This window comes from Haliaeetus leucocephalus, unplaced genomic scaffold, assembly GCF_000737465.1.
Source record: "Haliaeetus leucocephalus isolate CR32 unplaced genomic scaffold, Haliaeetus_leucocephalus-4.0 Scaffold1014, whole genome shotgun sequence".
NCBI classification, from domain to species: domain Eukaryota; kingdom Metazoa; phylum Chordata; class Aves; order Accipitriformes; family Accipitridae; genus Haliaeetus; species Haliaeetus leucocephalus.
Window position 1 is genome coordinate 2,993,954 of NW_010973450.1, and position 18,839 is coordinate 3,012,792.

The following is an 18,839-nucleotide window of genomic DNA, read 5'->3' on the forward strand; positions in this document are numbered from 1 at the left end:
TGTATGTAATTTAATGTGGAACTGTACGCGGGGGTTTTTTTTTTGCTTCAAAATTTATAAAATTTGGTGATGTCTTTGCTGTTTGTTTCCTCTCGTTTTACTTGCATACCTGTCAAATCAAAAAGAGCAATGTTGGTGTTTCAGAGAAGACCAAGGAAAGCTATGTCATAGCAAACATTGAGTGCTATCAGTTCTTTCCAAGCAGTGTTGATCTAAAGTTCTGAAAATTTGCAGCTGAGGTAGAGTTCTTCATTCTTTTTTTTTTTTACCAGCACTGAACAATACACATGTATCATTGTAGATGTAGAAGTGCTATTTTTGTATTCTGCACTTTTCTCTTTTTTCCCTCCACCTGCTCGTCCAAGGAGAAGTATCTCTGCTTCTGAAAAATCAGTTTGTTTAGTATATGTATATTTAAAAAATGTGTGTATAGATTTATAAAAAAGACAAAGTTCAAACAGCAGCAGACCACTGCCTAGTACAGCTGGCATGTATTTTGTCTCATGCTCTGTTAGCACTTGCCACAGGGAGGAGTGTGAGGTTAATCTGTTCTTGCATAACTCACAGTTGGCTGTGCATGCTGTTTTTACCTATAGATACACAGTTTTTCAAAGATGATGAACACCCCTGTACCCGTTTTTCAGATCAGTACAGGATGGCACGCAGAACTGTATGGCTTGCGGGGTCCTACCCAGCTGACCAATGGTAGAATCATACACAGAACACATTAAATAATTTTGTTAGGCCAGACTGCCTCACTAAAACGCTGGGATATAAAATTTAACATTTGTCTGCAGAAAATGTATCAATGCTACTGTGTTGCTCTACCAGAAGCACCACTTTAGAAGCTCTGAGTATATGAATTTCTACTATGGCAACAAGTACATTAGAAATACATAAATAGCAGTGTGCTGGAGAAGACAGGTGTGGTATTATTTTACAAGTTCTAATTAAGGTTTAAGTTCTTTCACAGAGAATTCTTTTATAATTTGTTTTCATCTCATTTCACTTTGTGTAAATTTCTTGTCATTTATTTCATAATACCAAGACAAAACATTGATGCCAAACTAATTGGTGTACTTCTGCCTCCCCCCGACCCTCAATTATTAGGGAGACCTGGGAGCTATCAGTGAAAAGTATGATGTTGCTATTTCATCGTCTTGTGGTGCCTTAGACAACATTGTTGTCGATACAATTGATACTGCACAGGCATGTGTGAATTTCTTAAAGGCAAGAGGAATTGGAGTTGCCACATTTATAGCCCTGGACAAAGTAAGTACTAGCACTTCAGCAAAACAAATTGTTGATTTACCCTAATGTGCACAGTATTAATACTGTATATAATGTATTAATATGCATGTGTATAAATAAGTATTATATATTAATATGTTACACTGTGTATGTATTAATACTGGTAAAGCTAAAATATAAACCATTTTAATAGGCTGTTGGTACCTTAGAATATTCTACTAGCAAATGATAACGTTTACTTACAGAGAATTACAAGGCTTTTTAGATACCTGTATGTGTACAACAGATGTTTGGTGTGTCTTTTATGTTTTTATAGTTAGATTATTTATTTTTCTTTAGCAAATTAGAAAACTTAATAATCCAAGTAATCTAGTAACTATAAACTACGAAAACCATGAAAGAGAACAATGAGTTATCAGTGAGTTTTTAATTATACTGGAAGTAGAGATCCCCAAGGAAGGAAACTTTACTGTTAATTGCACTATGATTAATAATGTTAATTGCTTTAAAGCCTTAACATACCTTAAAATAATGAAATGACCTCATAATTTATTCTAAGGAATCTCTCATTCATTTATTTACTTTTTTGATGTAGATGGCTGTATGGGAAAAAAAAATGCAAAAAATCCCAACTCCTGAAAATGTTCCTCGATTGTTTGATCTGGTGGAAGTAGAAGACGAGAAGGTTCGCCTGGCTTTTTACTTTGCATTACGTGATACTCTAGTAGCTAATAACTTGGAAGAAGCTACCAGAATAGCATTCCGAAAAGAGAAAAGATGGAGAGTGGTAACGCTGCAAGGACAAATTATTGAACAGTCAGGTATTTAAGTGCAAACTTGCAGTTATATTTTAAGCACTTTATAGATGATATCTAAGCACAATAAGCTCACTAACTTCTTTCCATCTTTTTTACTTTAGGAACAATGACTGGTGGGGGGGGTAGAGTAATGAAGGGCAGAATGGGTTCCTCTGTCGTAATGGATGTTTCAGAAGAAGAGGTTAGTACATAATCTTAATTAAAAGTGGACTTTTGTCAAAGTTCTTTGTTTTGGTAGTTCATACACATGTGCTACATCCTTTTAAACTGGCATGAGTAGTTAACAGTCTGTGATGCAAGATACATTAATGATTTGAAGTTCACAAGGTTAGCATAAGTTATATTGCTCTTAAGCACATATGTTCACAGCCCAGCTATCATATGCCTATTATTTAATTTTTAGTCTCAGAGTGCTTCCTTTGATAGCTTGGATAAACTGATTGAAGGTAGGGATGAGAACATGGAAGATACTGATCATAAGGAACCACTCAGCTGCAGAGCAGTACACACAAACCTCACCAGCAAGAAAAGACAAGTTTGGTCCTTCATTTACATCCTTGTAAGCTTTGTCAGGGAGTGGCAGAGCTTTCCTTCCAATTTGTATTTCAAGAATGTTTTGGAATATCAAGATACAGCTTGCTTTTTCCTTCTGAATTCTTTTAGGTTTAAGTCTGTAGCTTTATTTAGTGTGGATGTAGCCTGTGTCCTTTTTGTTTAGTATCTGCTGATGAACTTTAACTGAGATCAAACATCAGATACCTCTTCAAGAAGACAAGCTCCCCTGTGTAACTCCTGATGTCAGTCCTCTCGCTACAGGAGAACAAACTTTTGCTCTTTAGGAATGAGAGCTATAATCCAACACAAGGGTTGAATATTTGCTTACCACTAAGGACACAGGAACAGTAGTTAGTATTTTTTACGTGAAAATACTTTCATATTGGAGAATTTCAAAATCAAACTCAACTTTAAGGTTCTCTCTATCTCATTTCTCTGCTGGAGGAGATAACCATGTTACCGCCTTTGCTGTCATTGCTGATGTTTCTGCACTTTTTGGTTTTATCTCTGAGAGGTTAAAATATATATCTATTCTTCTCTCATCTGTCTTCTGTATTTTCACCTTCACTCAGCTTGGAAAATAGGATTGCATTGGCCAAGAAAAGATAAAATTCTGCAAACCCTGGAGAGTTTGACATACAACTCTTTTTTTTCTTTTTTTTCTTCATTTTTTTCTTCTGTCAAGCCTATTCAGATAATGCTGTACTTCTAGAGCACTAATGAACCAACCTCATGGACAAAGGGTTATTGCCCTAGCCTTGTAAAGGGTCAGTAAATATATAAGGCAGCTCATATTTCGATCTTGCTAATTAACAGACTTTGCTATTTCCTGTCTTCACGCTTTAGATTTATTCACTGGTCTCTCCAAGAGAGAGGCTTATCTGCTGTTTTCTGTTTGGCCTGTGAGAGATACTGTGGCACTCAATAATGATCAATAGCTGTAACTTAATTTCTCCATTTTCAAGAGTTTTGTATCTGTCTAGCATAGTGGACAACTCCAGGTAGACCAAGTATATTCATATCTTTGCCTGTTAGTTCTCTATATGTAAAAACAGAAAATGGGCTGAGATCTGAAGTGTATCCTTATTCCTTCTGCTCTTTAAGGTGAATTGCAAGACTTGGTCACTTGGCTGGTTACTATTTGCAAAAGCTTGTTTTCTTCACACCAGATTACCACAGAAACCAACAAGCATCAAATCTTAACTATAGAAAAAATTGCTTCTAGCTTCTGCTTGTGTGGTTTTTGGGTTCTGCCTTCACTATTTCAGCTTAAGCCTTTCAAGCTTAATCTAGTTTTATTTCCTTAAAGCAATTCTCCATTACGAGCTATTTTGACAGGTATTTTTCAGCGTACTTTTTCTTATGCTTGCTTCTCTCTTGTTTTCCACTGCTGTAATTGATCTCCTCAGCAGTCAGCCTCCATATTCTGTCCAGCTACGACAAATTTTCAAGTTTTTACTGCACTTCCCTCTTGTGATTTAAGAGATCATAGATTGTCGAGCACATGAATGAGATGTTGCTTTGTTTTGTAGTGGTGACACTAGGCAAATGATCATATCGTATTTTTATGTAGGTCAATAAAATGGAATCTCAGCTGCAGAAGGATTCTAAAAGAGCAGTACAGTATGAAGAAGAGAAATCACAACTTGAAGAAGCCATAAGAAATCTACGCCAAGATATTCAGAAAATGAGAAATACTTTAGAAAAGTATACAGCAAGTATCCAGGTGAACAAGTTTATTATTGAGGCAATACCTGGCTTCTCTGTCAATGTGCAGGGGGATAACTTCTCAGTCTCAGCTTAACATAGTCCTTGTTAGTGTCAAGGATCTTTTTAAAGTACAGGATTCTAACACAGTTCTGGTTTTTGTAGAGTTTATCTGAACAAGAAATTCATCTAAAAACCCAAGTTAAGGAACTTGAAGCTAATGTAATTGCTGCTGCTCCGGACAAAAACAAACAGAAGGAACTGGAAAAAATCCTTAATAGTTACAAAAAAGGTACATTTTGTGGAGAGGGGATTATAGATAAAAATTGTAGTCATGTTCTTTTACTAAGAAAATGAATGGCTATGGCTTTGTTCTTTCAGATTACCAGTGCAGTACCGTATCTTGGTTTGGAACCTCTTTTCCCCTAAGTGGGGGATAAAAGGTGCTTCCAGAGATTAGAGAGTGAAACCCCTTCTTTTACAATTGCTCAAGTTCATGTTTCAGTCAAAATAAACATCAATTTTAGTATTTATTTGGTTAGATTTTTATGGCTGTATTACATACAGATTCATAGGGAAACTTAGTTTAATTAGGGGTAAGAATTGTTAATGTGGAGGTAATGATATTAAGGTTCAGTAAAGGCTTTTGCCATGCTCTAACTGGACTATTACATGAGTCTATAAAATGAATACCCTGTATTCTGTTGTGGGCGCACTGTACCCCATTCTTTTTGTGAAAGATGTTTACTCTGAGAATTTGAATTTGTTTCCCTGAAGAAATTGGTAGCTTAGTAAAGTAAACCTTGACTGCTTCTTTGTATTTCTTGCTCAGGGAATGATAGGAGCACAGTGAAACATATTTCCCTTCCCCCACAATTCTGCTTTCATAGCATTTTAGGGAAGAGAATATGTACTACTATGGATTTCCTCTATGCTTCTTTTGAATAGAGTATGAATGCTTTACTTCCTCAATCATGCTAAGGTTTGATGTTATAAATATTCTTCTCTAAGATTTGTACCAAATAATGGAGAGACACAAACCTGTGTTCTCCTGGAGAGATGACTGCCTTCTACCTTTCAAGTCTCTGCTTTACCCCTTCTGTCCCCAAAAGGAAATTATAGATCTGTAGCAAACTTAGTGTGGGATTTTATTTGTTTGTTTTGCCCTTAGAATAGTAAGGTGCTATGTTGTTTAATTTTTGAAAGCTGTTCAACTTAAGATGGTTTTGTTGAGTTTTGAGTATAATTTAAATAAGGAAACTTATCTCCCTTGAAGGCAGAGTAGGCTATCTTATTATTCAGCACATGTAGTAACTATGCAGTAGCACCAGCCACTGAGCAACAGTTGGTGGCCAGTTCTTACAATTTAACTTTTGAGCATTTTCCCATTAAATAAATGCAAAGAATGAGCTTGGAATAGCTTCCTATGTACCATCTCATGTATTTCAGTACTCCATATACATTAAGTAATCCCATTTTTTTGGTGGTTTACACCAAAAAAGCTTTGGCAGTATAACAGTGTCAGAAAGATGTGGTATTTTTTTCTTTTTGCCACAGTAAAAAAAAAAACAGCGTTTTTCACAGTAGAAAGAAATAGTACACTTCTCAATATATTAATAGAGCAGAGCTTTTTATCACTTAAATCTTGATGTATTGCAGCAGTCCAGCCTAGGGACAGCATGATGACCTTAACTTGATTTTGGTTTTTGACAGATTATGAATGTGTTGCCGAGAAAGCTGGTAAAATAGAAAATGAAGTTAAACGATTACATAAGCTCATAATTGATATCAATAATCATAAACTTAAAGCTCAACAAGACAAACTTGATAAGATCAACAAAGAAATAGATGAATGTACTTCAACTATTACTAAAGCCCAAGTGGCAGTCAAGACTGCGGACAGGTACAGTAGATGTCAATGTGCTCAGTGGTAAAGCTTTAGGCTGTAATTGTATATTGCTGTGATGCGTGTTTGATTACAGTTGGACCTTTCCGGGGTTGTGGGGAGGGATTTGTCCAGCTCAAGAAGATGGTTTTCACCTCTTTATGGCTAGAGGAGAACTGGAGGGAGAAGGTCACAACCTTCTTCTCTAAACTGATTTACCTCAAACTGATACTGGTTCTTAATTAAGAACCATAATCTTTGTTAGTGTGCTTCACGGGCAAAGGATCAGAGACCTAGAAAGCTTAGTGAAAACTGACCAAGGAGAGTCACGTCAGCCTTCAAAGAGCCGTATCTGTGGGCATGACTGCCTGCAGGATATTTGCTTGTTTTAAGTAGTCTCCATAGCTAAAAATCCCATGATCCTAAAATCTGAATTTTCAGTTGCATGTATAAAACTTAGGAGGTAGGTAAGGGGGGGTAAAGGGAAATACAATTTTGTAGTTTCTACTAGACAGTTTCAAAGTAATGTTTAATCGGTATTTTTCTATTCATATTTGCCTATCATTAAAATGCAGTATTTCAGGATAAAGATTCAAAATAGCACTTAATTGCCATGCAGTGGAGCAGTTCAGATCTGAAGGGACTAATTTTATTATGAGGCATGTCAGGAAATAAAATGCAATGTAGTTTTTATGTTAGCTTAACAATACATAATGAATACTTAGAACAAATGTCAAAACTGTCTCTCAAAGAACATATTAAATCATTTAATGAGGCCTGTCTACTATATGTTTAAGGAAGACAACTTTGTTTTCCTTGGGTGTCTTGGGAGTGTGAGAGTTCATGCATAAATAAGCACTTCCTATTTGGTTGTCAGTAGCTATTGAACAATCTTTATAAGTAAAATTGTGTTTCTAGATTATCTTAAGTCATATTTGCACTCATGTGAGGTATACAAACATCTCTACCTGTTCAGAAACCTGAAAAAATCTGAAGAGTCTGTTCTTCGCACGGAGAAGGAAATTAAAAATAATGAGAAAGAAATTAAAGACTTAACAGAAGAGCTGACTAAGCTAGAAGACAAAGCTGCTGAGATTATAAATGACTGCAGGCAAGCTGAAGTAAGTGTCATGTTAATTTAGCGTATCTCTTCATGGAGGATGCAGTCTGTGAAATAAATTTTACATAACAGTTGTTGCGCCAGAGTTGTTCTCATGGCTGATGTCTGTTAGCCTTCATCCTTAGACTTTCCAGGCAGGCCTAGCAAGGTGTTGTGTTAGCTGTGATAGTATCTTTTTTTCTCATTTTTCTCAGTTATTCTACTACTCATCCTCCAAAAATTCACACAGGGATAAAATGGCAAAGAATGTTCTTTTCTGTATCCTGCAATATATTGTCTGCATTCAAACAAAATTAATAATTTTGTTTAATCGTTAATCAAAGTTGACCTTTAAATACAGGTGCTGGGGGCGGGTGGAAATAGGCTAAAACGGTCCTAGTGAGCAGTCTGGCCTCTGGGTAAAATTAGGATGATGAGTTACATCCTTATTATATCCTAGTTATATCCTTCTATTCTATTCTGCAGCTGCTGAGTGACATTCCGCGATGGTCAGGGAATGGGAATGTTTTGGGGGTTTTTTTATACTTACCTGGAAATATATCTTGACCCAAATTTCTGAAGCTAAGAAAAAACTTAAACCAAGTTTCCCCAAAGAAATTACTGGTCATAAAACTTGCTTAAAAACAGATTTTTTTAAATTTTTTTTTTTTTTCCCCAGTTATGTGGGACTTCAGTTTTCCATCTAGATTTATGTGCAGGAGAGAGTGAAAATAACCACGATGGCTGAAATTCTTCCAAATAAAGCTGTTTCTTTGAGACTCTCTTTCTCTAAAACTGCCTTCTAGCTAAAAACATCTGAGTGTTGGACTCATTTAATCCAGATCTGGAATGAAAATGTAAACTGTAGCATATTTGCAGTCATTCCAGGATTCAGGGACCTGGTTATTTTAAATACAAGAATAGGTATTTGTTTACATCAGTACTTAGGATTGTGGAGAGGAAGCTCTGTGAATAATACAGTGAAAACAAATCTGTAACCTGAGAAAGTGGTAACATTTTTGTAGGCAACTGATTAACGTACTTTTCTGGTCATTTCTGTTTAGGAAGTGTTGCCAGGAGTTCAGGAGGAGCATCGCAGTTTACTGCAGGAGGTTAAAACTATTCAAGATGATGAACATGCGCTTCAAAAAGAAGCTCTTAATATTAAGCTGAAAATTGAACAAATTGATAGTCATATTTCTGCACACCAGTCAAAGATTAAATACTGGCAAAAAGAGGTAAGGAAATTGTTTAGTTCCTAAAACTTGAACTGTAAGATCTCAAAAGATTAATATGTTAACGTGTAGTTAGAAAACAGATAATTTGGGAGAAAATCCATATTCGGTTCACAGTTTATTGGTGCTTATGCTATAAAAAACAAATCTGAAAAAATATGACCTTTCAGTCTTTTTTACTTTGTTTTGCATACAAGGTTATGGATGAATTCTGTATTACATGGCTTCTAGCTTTTCAAGGGTTTTTTATTTATAAAGAACGGTATGATAACTATAACTGACATAACACTGTCTACAAGTAATTAAGAGCAATGAGGGAAAAATAAGTAGGCCATAAACAGCAACCAGGAGACTTTTTGTGCCTGGGTATGCTCTCTGTACATACTAAAAAAAAAATGTTATAAAAGGGTAGACACCCTCATGGGTAAGAGAAGAAGGAGGAGTAAGACATTGATAACTAAAACACAAGTTATGTTTAACTGTTTTGCTGTGTCCACTAAGCTGTTCTTTATAAAATGGCAAGACCTTTCCCTTGAAAGCATTTCACCCAAAAGTTGTAGTACATTTGGTACATCAAATTGCCTTTCCCCAGTTAGAGATAATTGGGCCAATAGGAAGACCATGGGGCCAGGAAGAAATTGCTTCTTGGAGACTGCTGCTTGAACCAGCTCATCGAATAAATTGGAGCCAGGGGGAGCAAGGAGTTGCTAACTCTAGGTGCTGCAACACCTAGCTTCTCAGTCTGGGAGTTGTATCTGAGCAGGGCTGCTGGCACAAACACACAGACAGCTTTACACAGACCTTATTTCTTGCCGTCATGTCCCTTCTAACTGCTCTAGTTCTGTTGAACAAGCTAGTGCTAAGCATTGTCTGACATTTGGTGTGTTCGTTTCAAAAGCGTCTCGGATCAGCTTCCAGGAAGGGCTTTTAATTCTTCTGGAACCAATTCCACACAGAATCCTGACTTGTTCTGGCCCGTAGGTTAGTTGAGTGCAGAGTCAACAAGAGGCAGTGCTGGGGGTTGGTCTTGGTTTGGTTTTCCTGATTTATGGAAACAGCAAAAATCAGGTGTGTGCCCAGGGAGGCATGCTCAGAGAAAAGGCCAGTTAGGTACCTGGAGTTCATAAACTTACATTACCATTTTATTGTATGTCCTTTCCATTTCATATCTAAATCCTTAATTGAGGTAGGGATCTAGACCAGCAGATGTCTTGCAGGACAGGGTGCCCTTTATACCCTTGTTAACACAAGGATAACGGGGGCAGCTACCCAGCAAGCAAAGCTGCTGACAAACGTCTCAGTCCTGAACACACAAAGTAGTTGTTTAAGTTCTATGGCATCAGTAGAGGCGATTTCCTCGTTATCTGCTACTGTTGCTATTACAGAGAAAGAGCTCCTTTGCAAGAATGATGTATATCATTTTCAGGGACAGAATAACAGGATAAAAGGATACTTTCCATTTTCACATCTTAACTTTTAAAGGGAGTTATGTGAAGAATCTTCAAATGTTTTGAGATTGGAAGCTTCACTATATACTAATACAGCAAATGTTTATTTTAGAAACGTGTTCATGTGATAACTAATGTGATCTTTAAAGATTTCTAGTAACTGGTTTTGAATTTTAGATATCAAAATTATCACTGCGCCCCATAGAAGATAAACCACCTGAAGAATTTCCAGTACTAAGTCAAGAAGAGCTTGAGGCTATCAAGGATCCAGATGTAATCACTAATCAAATAGCTCTCCTGGAAGCCCAGTGTCATGAAATGAAACCCAACCTTGGTGCTATTGCAGAATATAAGAAGAAGGTAAGCTTAATTACTGTTGTGTAGTAGTAGGATTCATCTTTTTGATACTGTATTGCCTGTCAGTGCAATAGTACGGTACACCCCTCATCTCGGTAAGTGCTGTGTATACAGCTTTATTGTTTTCCCATACTTGAATCTGTACAGAATTGATGTCAGCGCTTCTGAAGTATGGCGGTAACCTTCCAGTTGCGCATTTTTCTTCAGGTTACTGCTCAAATGGATCCTGCACTTGAAATGCCTGCAAAAATGCACTCTTTATCTAGGTGACACAAGAAAATATCTCATCTATAGGCATACCAGGAAAAGGTGGTCCTGTTCTTCTTCAGTTCCCTTCTGTTGGAAACTGAAATGGAACCCTTGAATCTTCTCTTTCTCCTCTGCAGGCTGTGCTGTTGCTAGCATCCCGAAGAGTTGTTAGCTTGTACTTAGCCAAGTGTGAAAGTTGTATCTAGGAGCTTACATCTGCCTTTTTATATTTGACACCATAGATGGCAGGTGAAGACAACTTTCTCCTGTGAAAGTTTGTTTATTTACAGTCAACTAGTCTTGACAGTCTACACAGATATACAACACTACTTGGATTTTTTTTCTCCTCAGAATACTCATTTCAGTAATATTGGCCTATTCAATAAATTTTTCCTCATTTTAACATGGGTTTTCCAGTATAGAGAGATCAGCAGCATGGAGTATAGAGATAAGAAAAAAGAGATGGTTTAGTTTTGTTCTTTTGTTTCAAGGCTGTTAGCCATTCTGGGAAAAATGAGTTTTCAAGTGGTAGGAAAAAGGGTTTAAAATCTAAATTAAGGAGACAGCTTCTTTAACTGTAGTTTTGTGGCTTTTTTTTTTTCTACAGGAAGAGCTATACTTGAAACGTGTGGCTGAATTGGATGACATTACCGCTGAGAGAGACAAATTCAGACAAGCTTTTGAAGATCTTAGGAAACAAAGGCTAAATGAATTTATGGCAGGATTTAATGTAATAACAAACAAATTGAAGGAGAACTACCAGATGCTTACTTTGGGAGGAGATGCTGAATTAGAACTTGTGGACAGCCTGGATCCCTTCTCTGAAGGAATCATGTTTAGGTTTGTCAAAATACTTTGTATTATTGCTGTAATGCTTAACTGTTGTGTTCCTTTTTTCAGCCTGCTTTTTAAGTAAATTTTAATGGATCAGCAGCTAACCCAGACAGACAGTCCTCCTCCTTGGCAACTATTGGCAAGATACTGACAGAAGCCACAACTTTTTAGCATTGGGTAATGAAGAGATTCATTTCTCCTGGAGAAATAAGTAACTAACAGCAGTTAGAAAGCTTTGACTTTGAAGTAATTTCTCAGGGTTTCTTAATTCCCAAATCATTTCATTCTGCCTGGGGAATCGCGTCAATCACATTGGTAACTGGAGATTGTTCTGTCATAAATGCTCCTAAGAGTATATTCTTAAGAGTAGAATAGCACTTTTGGAAAGATAATTAAATAGCAGTTCTTAAGTGTTATAGTTCGTACAGAGAACAGCCAAGCGTTACAGGAGCTTTTCAGGCAGACATCAGCTGGTGACGTAGCTGTGCATGTACCCAGGGTGTTCCTCCACGCTGAAGAGAAATAATCCTGTTTGCTGCCTCTCAGCTGTGGAGGACCAAGAATATCAAGCAGCTCATCCATGGTTTTAGTCGAGCTTCTTTATGTGTCTGTGTCTTCCAAGAACTCCCTCCTGCCTTGTAACTTGCTTTTTACCATGACACACTTATTTTCATCATGAACAGAAGTTACAAACTCTGTAATTTGTTCTCAGTGTTCGGCCTCCAAAGAAGAGTTGGAAGAAGATATTTAACTTATCAGGAGGAGAGAAGACTCTGAGTTCACTGGCTCTAGTTTTTGCTCTTCATCATTACAAGCCAACGCCACTTTATTTTATGGATGAGATTGATGCAGCACTTGACTTCAAAAATGTATCTATTGTAGCATTTTATATATATGTAAGTATTTAATGGTAACTCCTGTAGGACAGTTCTAAGATATTTTCTTCTCTGCCAGAAAAGACAAAGTGGTAACACAATTATGGCCAGATTTTAAAATCTGGAGTGATAAGAGTATTAAGTGGAAACTATGTACTAAGCAGATTTCCAGAAAGGTGCTTAGAATGTTGCTTTCTGCATATTTTTTTCTAAGCTGCTAAGTTTGATGCTTTCCTGAAATGAGGCAACTAATAGAGGATTTACAAGGTTTTTTATCTCTGCAAATCCTGTTTCAAAAGCTGTCTAAAGAGCACTAGAGTTTGCCAAAGGTGCCACATTTCCACATATCCTTGCTGCTACTGCTTCCTCTTTAAAATATAGATACTTTCCCCAAAATAATCAGCTATAATCTGCTGAGAATACAGTAACTTATTTAGCTTTTACTCATGTGTTCATGTATCCAAGCTCATGATTTCATTCTCAGGAGCAGCCAAGGTTCCTGGGTTTTATACTTCCATCTCATTAACATGAGCTCTTTCCCATAGGTTTCTTTAGTCTGTCTCTTTATTTTAGTGGGGTTTTTCTTTCATGCCTTTAAAAATTCTGTCATCACCATATTTAAGTCAAGCAAACAGTTACATTGCTACAGTACTGGTGGCTAATTTAAACTTAGAATTTTCAAAATTATCCAAAGTATAACCACCAGTTTTGGGAACACCCTAGAAGTGCCAAAGATTATGATTAGCTACTTAAAATTAGGGAGCCATTTTGAAGATAACGCATTAAAACTGTGGTGAATTGCAACTCTGGAAAAAAATTATATATGTTTATGTTTAATCAAGTTCAGTTGAATAGGTCATGTAAAAGATAAAAGGAGGAAACTGGTGCTGAAGTAAATGGCAGCGCTATGTGCCACTAGCCAAGGTTTTGTTGAATGATAGAACTACTTCTAGTGATGTATTCCTTAGTTCCTAAAACCTGAGCACAGAGATCATACAAGAACAGAGCTTTTTGAAATACTGTGGGCTAACACAAATAACTTCTCTTTCAGGAGCAAACAAAAAATGCACAGTTTATCATCATCTCCCTGCGAAACAACATGTTTGAGATTGCAGACAGATTAATTGGAATTTATAAGACTCACAATACCACAAAAAGTGTGGCAACAAACCCCAAAGTTATTGCTTCCAAAGGACTGGCTGAACTTGGCACTCAACGGTGTAGTATAGCTCAAAACAGAGTGGAATAAACTTCTCCCCTCATTGCTGCTCTTTTATCTAATCCACTTTTGGTGTTTGAGATTTTGTTCTTTCAGTTTTGTGTTGCTTTGAGCTTGTTAATAAAACCACCCTCAATAAATTCCATTTTTTAAATTACACAGTCTATATAGATCTTAATTATATGAACTCAAATTATCTATCTAGCTGCACTGTAACATTCCATGGGTAGGCTTTATGCCACATGTAATGCTGCAGTCAGGGAACTGGATGCTTGTAGCCATTTTGTAAGGAATTGGTACAGCTTAGGAAGCTGCTTTTCAGTTATTTTCCTCTCCCCTCCTGTAGGGACAACTCCTCCCTCTCTCTCTGACTGTGGCCATGCTGTACACTCGGGGTTTATTAACACAGGAATTACCATCTGCTCGCTTCTACCGTCATTGCACAAAGGGCTAAGCTGTTCCCATGGAAGAGGTGAGGTGCAGTAAATCTCCACCCTGCTCCCGTTGCTTACCTTGCTCTCCCAGACAGTTGTCCCTTTCCACCAGCATCTCGTCAACGCCTCAGTGTACACGTTGTGCTTTGAACCTGATTTTTTGAAATTGTGTGGTTTTACTCCAGAAGTCAGGCCGCTGTCTGGCACACTTGTACTGGTACTGATCCCCGAACTAGAAGTGCCTCTGTCTCTTGGTGGTGTGCTTCCTGGAGGAAAAAAAGCTCCGTCCCTGCTGTGCTGCTGTTCAATAAGGCAGCCAGCAGCAGAAAAGCTGAGAGAACAGCCCTTGACTGCCAGCTCGTTATACACTTACTGCTTGTTTGTATTTCCATCCTCTGCTCTTTTCATACCAAGCACCCTAAAAAGGCACAATCATCAATGGGGAGCTGATCTGGAACACAGGCAGGGGCTGTGCTGTAATAATTTGCTATAAAGTGGGGAGAGGTGCTTTCACTGTAATGTTAAACATTAAGATTATATCAAATATTGACAAGTGAAAATTAAGGTACATGGAATAAAGTGGTATGTATGTGCACTGCCTAAATTATTACTTGTCAGGAAGAGATCCTCGTGTTACATTTGGGCAGTTTTCAGAAACCACAGCTCAGCAACAGTCAAACAGCACTACTCACCATCAGAAAAATCAGTAAAACAGGCCTGTGGTAGGCAACGTGAAAGACCACACCACCCACACCACCCCACTTCATGACATACCCTGTCAGAGAATCTTCCTATAGGTCATGCTACAAAAAAAAAAAAAAAAAATCCAAACCAAACCACCAAAAACAGGCAGTTGAAAGAAAATGCAGCAGCTAGACAGAGCACTGCTGAACAGCCGCCACTGTCCTGCCTCAGCAAGACTCACCGCTCCCTCTCCGCTCACCAGTTCTGCCCCATCTGCTGGCACTGCTTAAGAATCAGAGGGAAGGGTCAGTGCAGTGAAGAAATCAAGGTGTTAGCCAATCCTACTGTAAGAATATATTTTATTTGTATGCAAATTTATTAAAATATATAGTGCATTATAAGTACAAGTACTAAATGGTTCAATCAGCAGTAAAGGCATATTTTATAAATCCCTGTAGTCTTGAAAAATAAAATTGCATATAAATTAAGTTTTTAAAATACAGGAAGGTAAGTCAAAAAAGCCACAGCTAGTAGACAGACACTTAGCACCAGGTTTTGAGAGATTTGCATGCCAAGTGACAGCCTTCTAGCAGGGCTTAAGACAAAAATTCCCCATTTTATTGGGAAATTAATACAACAGCATTTACACAGTCCCCAGATAGATACACCTAAACACCATTTCAAAACCTGATCGGTGGTATTAATGGGATGTGCCTTTGTAACTAAAAGATACAGAAAACTTATGTACAAATTACAGAAACCGCTCCTACCACACAGGCAAAGGCCCGCTCCTCTGAGGCGCTGCCGGCTCCTACCTCAGTCAATCAAACCCACCGAAGCTGCAGAGAAGGGAGCTGTGCAGTAGCTGTTTGGCCAGACTTAGTGTTTTATCAATACGGCAACATTACGGTATCAATATTGTTACGAGGATCCTTATTTCAGCTTAAGGAATGTATTGGCATCACATCCGAGGCCTGACCTTGCTCTCGGCTCTCTTGGACCTCTGGCAGCAACCGGTATTTTGCAGGACCCCACTAGTACCTGCAGGCAGCAGCGGGCAAGTTTTGGGTTGCAGGGGGGTTTCAAATACCAAGTAGTTAAAGGGTAGCCTCAGAATCCCATCACTATTTAAACAACATCTACTATTTAAAAATACACAACAGCCAAGGAATGCTGCTATGCTAGAATATCCTATTATTTTTATCAAGTCAAATACAATTAGACTCGGAGAATACTCATTTTTTAGTGAGAACTGTAAGCACATCTGCGCTCTGCTGTTGTAACTGCAACACCCCAGGGCTGTCCCAGTACTTACTGCACTTGGTCTGTTGATAACCAAAGGCCAAAAAGGGCTTTTCAAAGGGGATGTTGCATCTCATCAGAAGCAGTGAACAGCATTTGTGATCATTTGACTGCAGAATAAGATGCTATCGTGTTCCCTCAATGTCAAGGTAAAGATCTCTGGTTTTTGTGCTGAAAAGTTGAATATAAATTTACATGCGTTGTCAAGTTGTCTTAAGAGCTCTTGACAACATTTGAAATCCTTATACCACTGACTTCAGTGGGAGTTTTGCTACTTACTACAGTATGTATCTATTTTCACTACATGTTAAATGATTCAGCAAAAACTCAGGGGTCATTTTAGTAAGCAGTGAGAGCTCCCTGCCAGACTAAACAAACACCTGGTCAGTGTGCCACTGGCACTAAAAGCCTGTGTGCAGTACCTCACCACAACTCCTACCGATACCGCCCTGTAAAGTGGAGAGAACCATTTGAAAGACACAAACTTATTATAAACAAGTTAAAAAAAAATAAAATAAAAAAAGATTATATCATGCTATCCACTAGTAACCAGGAACAAACAAAATGAAACCCAGGGCCACAAATGTACGCTTTAAAGACCATGGGTGTTACCAGTTAAAACACATTCAGAGAGGTCAGTACAACACAAAATAGGAGCTTTATACACACCAGAGCTAGTGACTGACCCATCCAGGACTAGCCAGTTTGCAGCCCGAGGTGTTTTTTAACCTGTAATGTTGTAGTGATTTTATTAAAAAAAAAACAACAAGCCGACTTAAAATGATGTTATTAAAAAAACCAACCCCAATAGTAGATGCTTAAGGAGTTTTTACAACCAGGACTCCAGATGACAATTAGTAAGCTGATTACAGCTTGCTTAGGCAGACATTGTTTCTGACTAGCTGCCAGTTTAAACAAACACCTACCAACCTACCATATTGTGTGAGCAGAAGAGGAAGCCTTTTTTGTCGCAAATCTCAGTTAACTAAGAGTTAGCTAAGAGGGAATCTATGCAACACAGAAAAAGAAAGGATATAGAAATAGAAAGGAAAAGTGTAGAGCTTTAACAATCCAGCTTTTAAGTAGAAATTAAAAAAAAAATCCCATGGATTCCTACACTAACGTTTAATCTAATCATTGAAAATATCAAAGAGAAACAATTCTCCCTAAAAACTCCATCAGTAAATCAGATGTATGGCACAGCACATTCACTATATTCTGCAAATGGGTGCAGAAATCTTGATAAATATGCAGCAAGAATTCCGAGATATAAGCAGGCGCAGCTTCGATTACAACTGACAACACTGGTTTGTGAAATGAAAACACAGTTACCACTATTACTATAGAAAGAAGCAGGACTGCTAAAGGATTTACAGCCTGGAGGAGTTCTTTAGATTCTCTTCCTTCCTTTCCACTGCCTTTGCTGCGTAACTTCCTTTTTGGAATCAGTTTTATTTTTGGAGTGAGGATCTTGTTGATCTGACCAATTTCAGTTTTAGACCACACATCTTTCAACAGGTGCCCAACGCGCGGATAAATCTCCACAGGTTTAACATCTGGTAGTTGCTTCTGTTTCAAAGCTTTTATACGCTGATGCATATCATCCACCTTCTCAAGAAAAATAAGCGGCGACTCTTCTTTTTGAATACACGTATTCAGTGACATTAATTCAAGCTGTTCTTCCCTTATTTTTTTCAACTTCTCAATGAGAGGCTCATATTCTTCCAAAATGTGTGTGTTAATTTCATCCAGTGCAGTCAGCAGAGCTTGTTTTTTGTGCTCCAAGGTATCGCTAAGTTTCTTAAAATACTGCACTACTACTTTTTTATCGTCCTGAACAATGCTTTCACAATGGGACTTCTGTTCCTTCAGCTTTTCAATAAGCAAACATACATCAGTCCAGTGTTTATCAGTTAGCTGCTCAAGAAGTTTTCCAGAAGTCTGCTTTTCTTTTATGTAGGCACTATGAAGATCATCTATTGGATGACCGTTGTGTTTTCCTATTGTAAGGCAATGGCCACACACCAATTTTCTATCCAAAAGACAGTAAACGTTCAGCGGTTGCCTATAGTGTTCACTGCAGGTTGCAACATCGGAGTGATCTTCCTGTTGGTATTTCTCAATAATAGCTTTCAATGCAAAGTTGATAGGCAACGATTCAGTGCCAGCAGCAGGAATTTCAACAATACTCCTACAGTTAGGACACTTCAGAGGAACTCTCAGGGGTCTCCAAATGGAAAAGTTGCTTGACAGCTGAATAACGCCTTCCAGACAGTTCCTACAAAACGTATGGGAACAGGGCAGAACGCGTGGATCTTCAAATATGCTATAGCAAATGGAACACGTTAGTTCTTCCTCAAAGTGATGCATCTCCTACAAAAGAAAAACAAAAAACGTTTTAATCTCTTTTTACCATCAACTCATTTAAAATCATTTTATTAATCTAAGCACCTCAACATTATATTTAATGACCGGTAACCTAACCTACATTGGCAGTTTATTGCTAAAGGGGGGGGACGGGGGGGGACGGACACGACGACAAAGAGAAGAATGAAAGTGAGCAACAGTTCAAAGATTTCAGCAAATTATGATCTGCACTTATGATCTAAGTGACTAGATAGTGTTCACCCATACACAGCTTCTGCCTTAAAAATCTAGGGAAAGCAGCAATCTGCTACTAGGTATTTTTTACAGTGGGAAACAGTAGAAGAGAGCGATAAAAGTTAGAAATAAAGTTTCTAAATGACCTAAGAATTATGAACATTTTCTCCCACTATGAGTAACATTTTCAATATGAGAATAGAACAGTAAGTACAAAACTTTTTTTTCTCCCCTAGGTTTTTTCAAATGTCCCTTTTGTAATATAAATAGTCATTAGAGTATTAAG

At 37.7% G+C, this 18,839-nt stretch overlaps 2 protein-coding genes across 3 annotated transcripts in view; one reads left to right on the forward strand and one right to left on the reverse strand.

Annotated features, from left to right (window-relative positions):
- SMC4 (structural maintenance of chromosomes 4) overlaps window positions 1–13,764 on the forward strand; it is a 39,851-nt gene extending 26,087 nt beyond the window's left edge. For both annotated transcript variants that reach the window (XM_010584974.1, XM_010584973.1), the window contains 12 exons: window positions 1,111–1,272; window positions 1,847–2,072; window positions 2,171–2,250; window positions 4,198–4,350; window positions 4,497–4,623; window positions 6,045–6,234; window positions 7,193–7,337; window positions 8,380–8,553; window positions 10,176–10,358; window positions 11,212–11,444; window positions 12,151–12,334; window positions 13,365–13,764. In XM_010584974.1, the coding sequence (XP_010583276.1) occupies window positions 1,111–1,272; window positions 1,847–2,072; window positions 2,171–2,250; window positions 4,198–4,350; window positions 4,497–4,623; window positions 6,045–6,234; window positions 7,193–7,337; window positions 8,380–8,553; window positions 10,176–10,358; window positions 11,212–11,444; window positions 12,151–12,334; window positions 13,365–13,562 (2,055 nt within the window). In that variant the 3' untranslated portion in view covers window positions 13,563–13,764. The remainder of the gene's footprint in view (window positions 1–1,110; window positions 1,273–1,846; window positions 2,073–2,170; window positions 2,251–4,197; window positions 4,351–4,496; window positions 4,624–6,044; window positions 6,235–7,192; window positions 7,338–8,379; window positions 8,554–10,175; window positions 10,359–11,211; window positions 11,445–12,150; window positions 12,335–13,364) is intronic.
- A 1,115-nt stretch (window positions 13,765–14,879) lies between these two features.
- On the reverse strand, window positions 14,880–18,351 carry TRIM59 (tripartite motif containing 59). Its single transcript, XM_010584975.1, has one exon. It carries the CDS (start codon window positions 18,320–18,322, stop codon window positions 17,099–17,101), a length of 1,224 nt encoding a protein of 407 aa, XP_010583277.1. The 5' UTR covers window positions 18,323–18,351; the 3' UTR covers window positions 14,880–17,098.
- Window positions 18,352–18,839: the final 488 nt, after the last annotated feature.

Bases quoted from the DNA above. Each gene is read 5' to 3' on its own strand.
- TRIM59 (XM_010584975.1), bottom strand. From the start codon at position 18,322: ATGCATCACTTTGAGGAAGAACTAACGTGTTCCATTTGCTATAGCATA.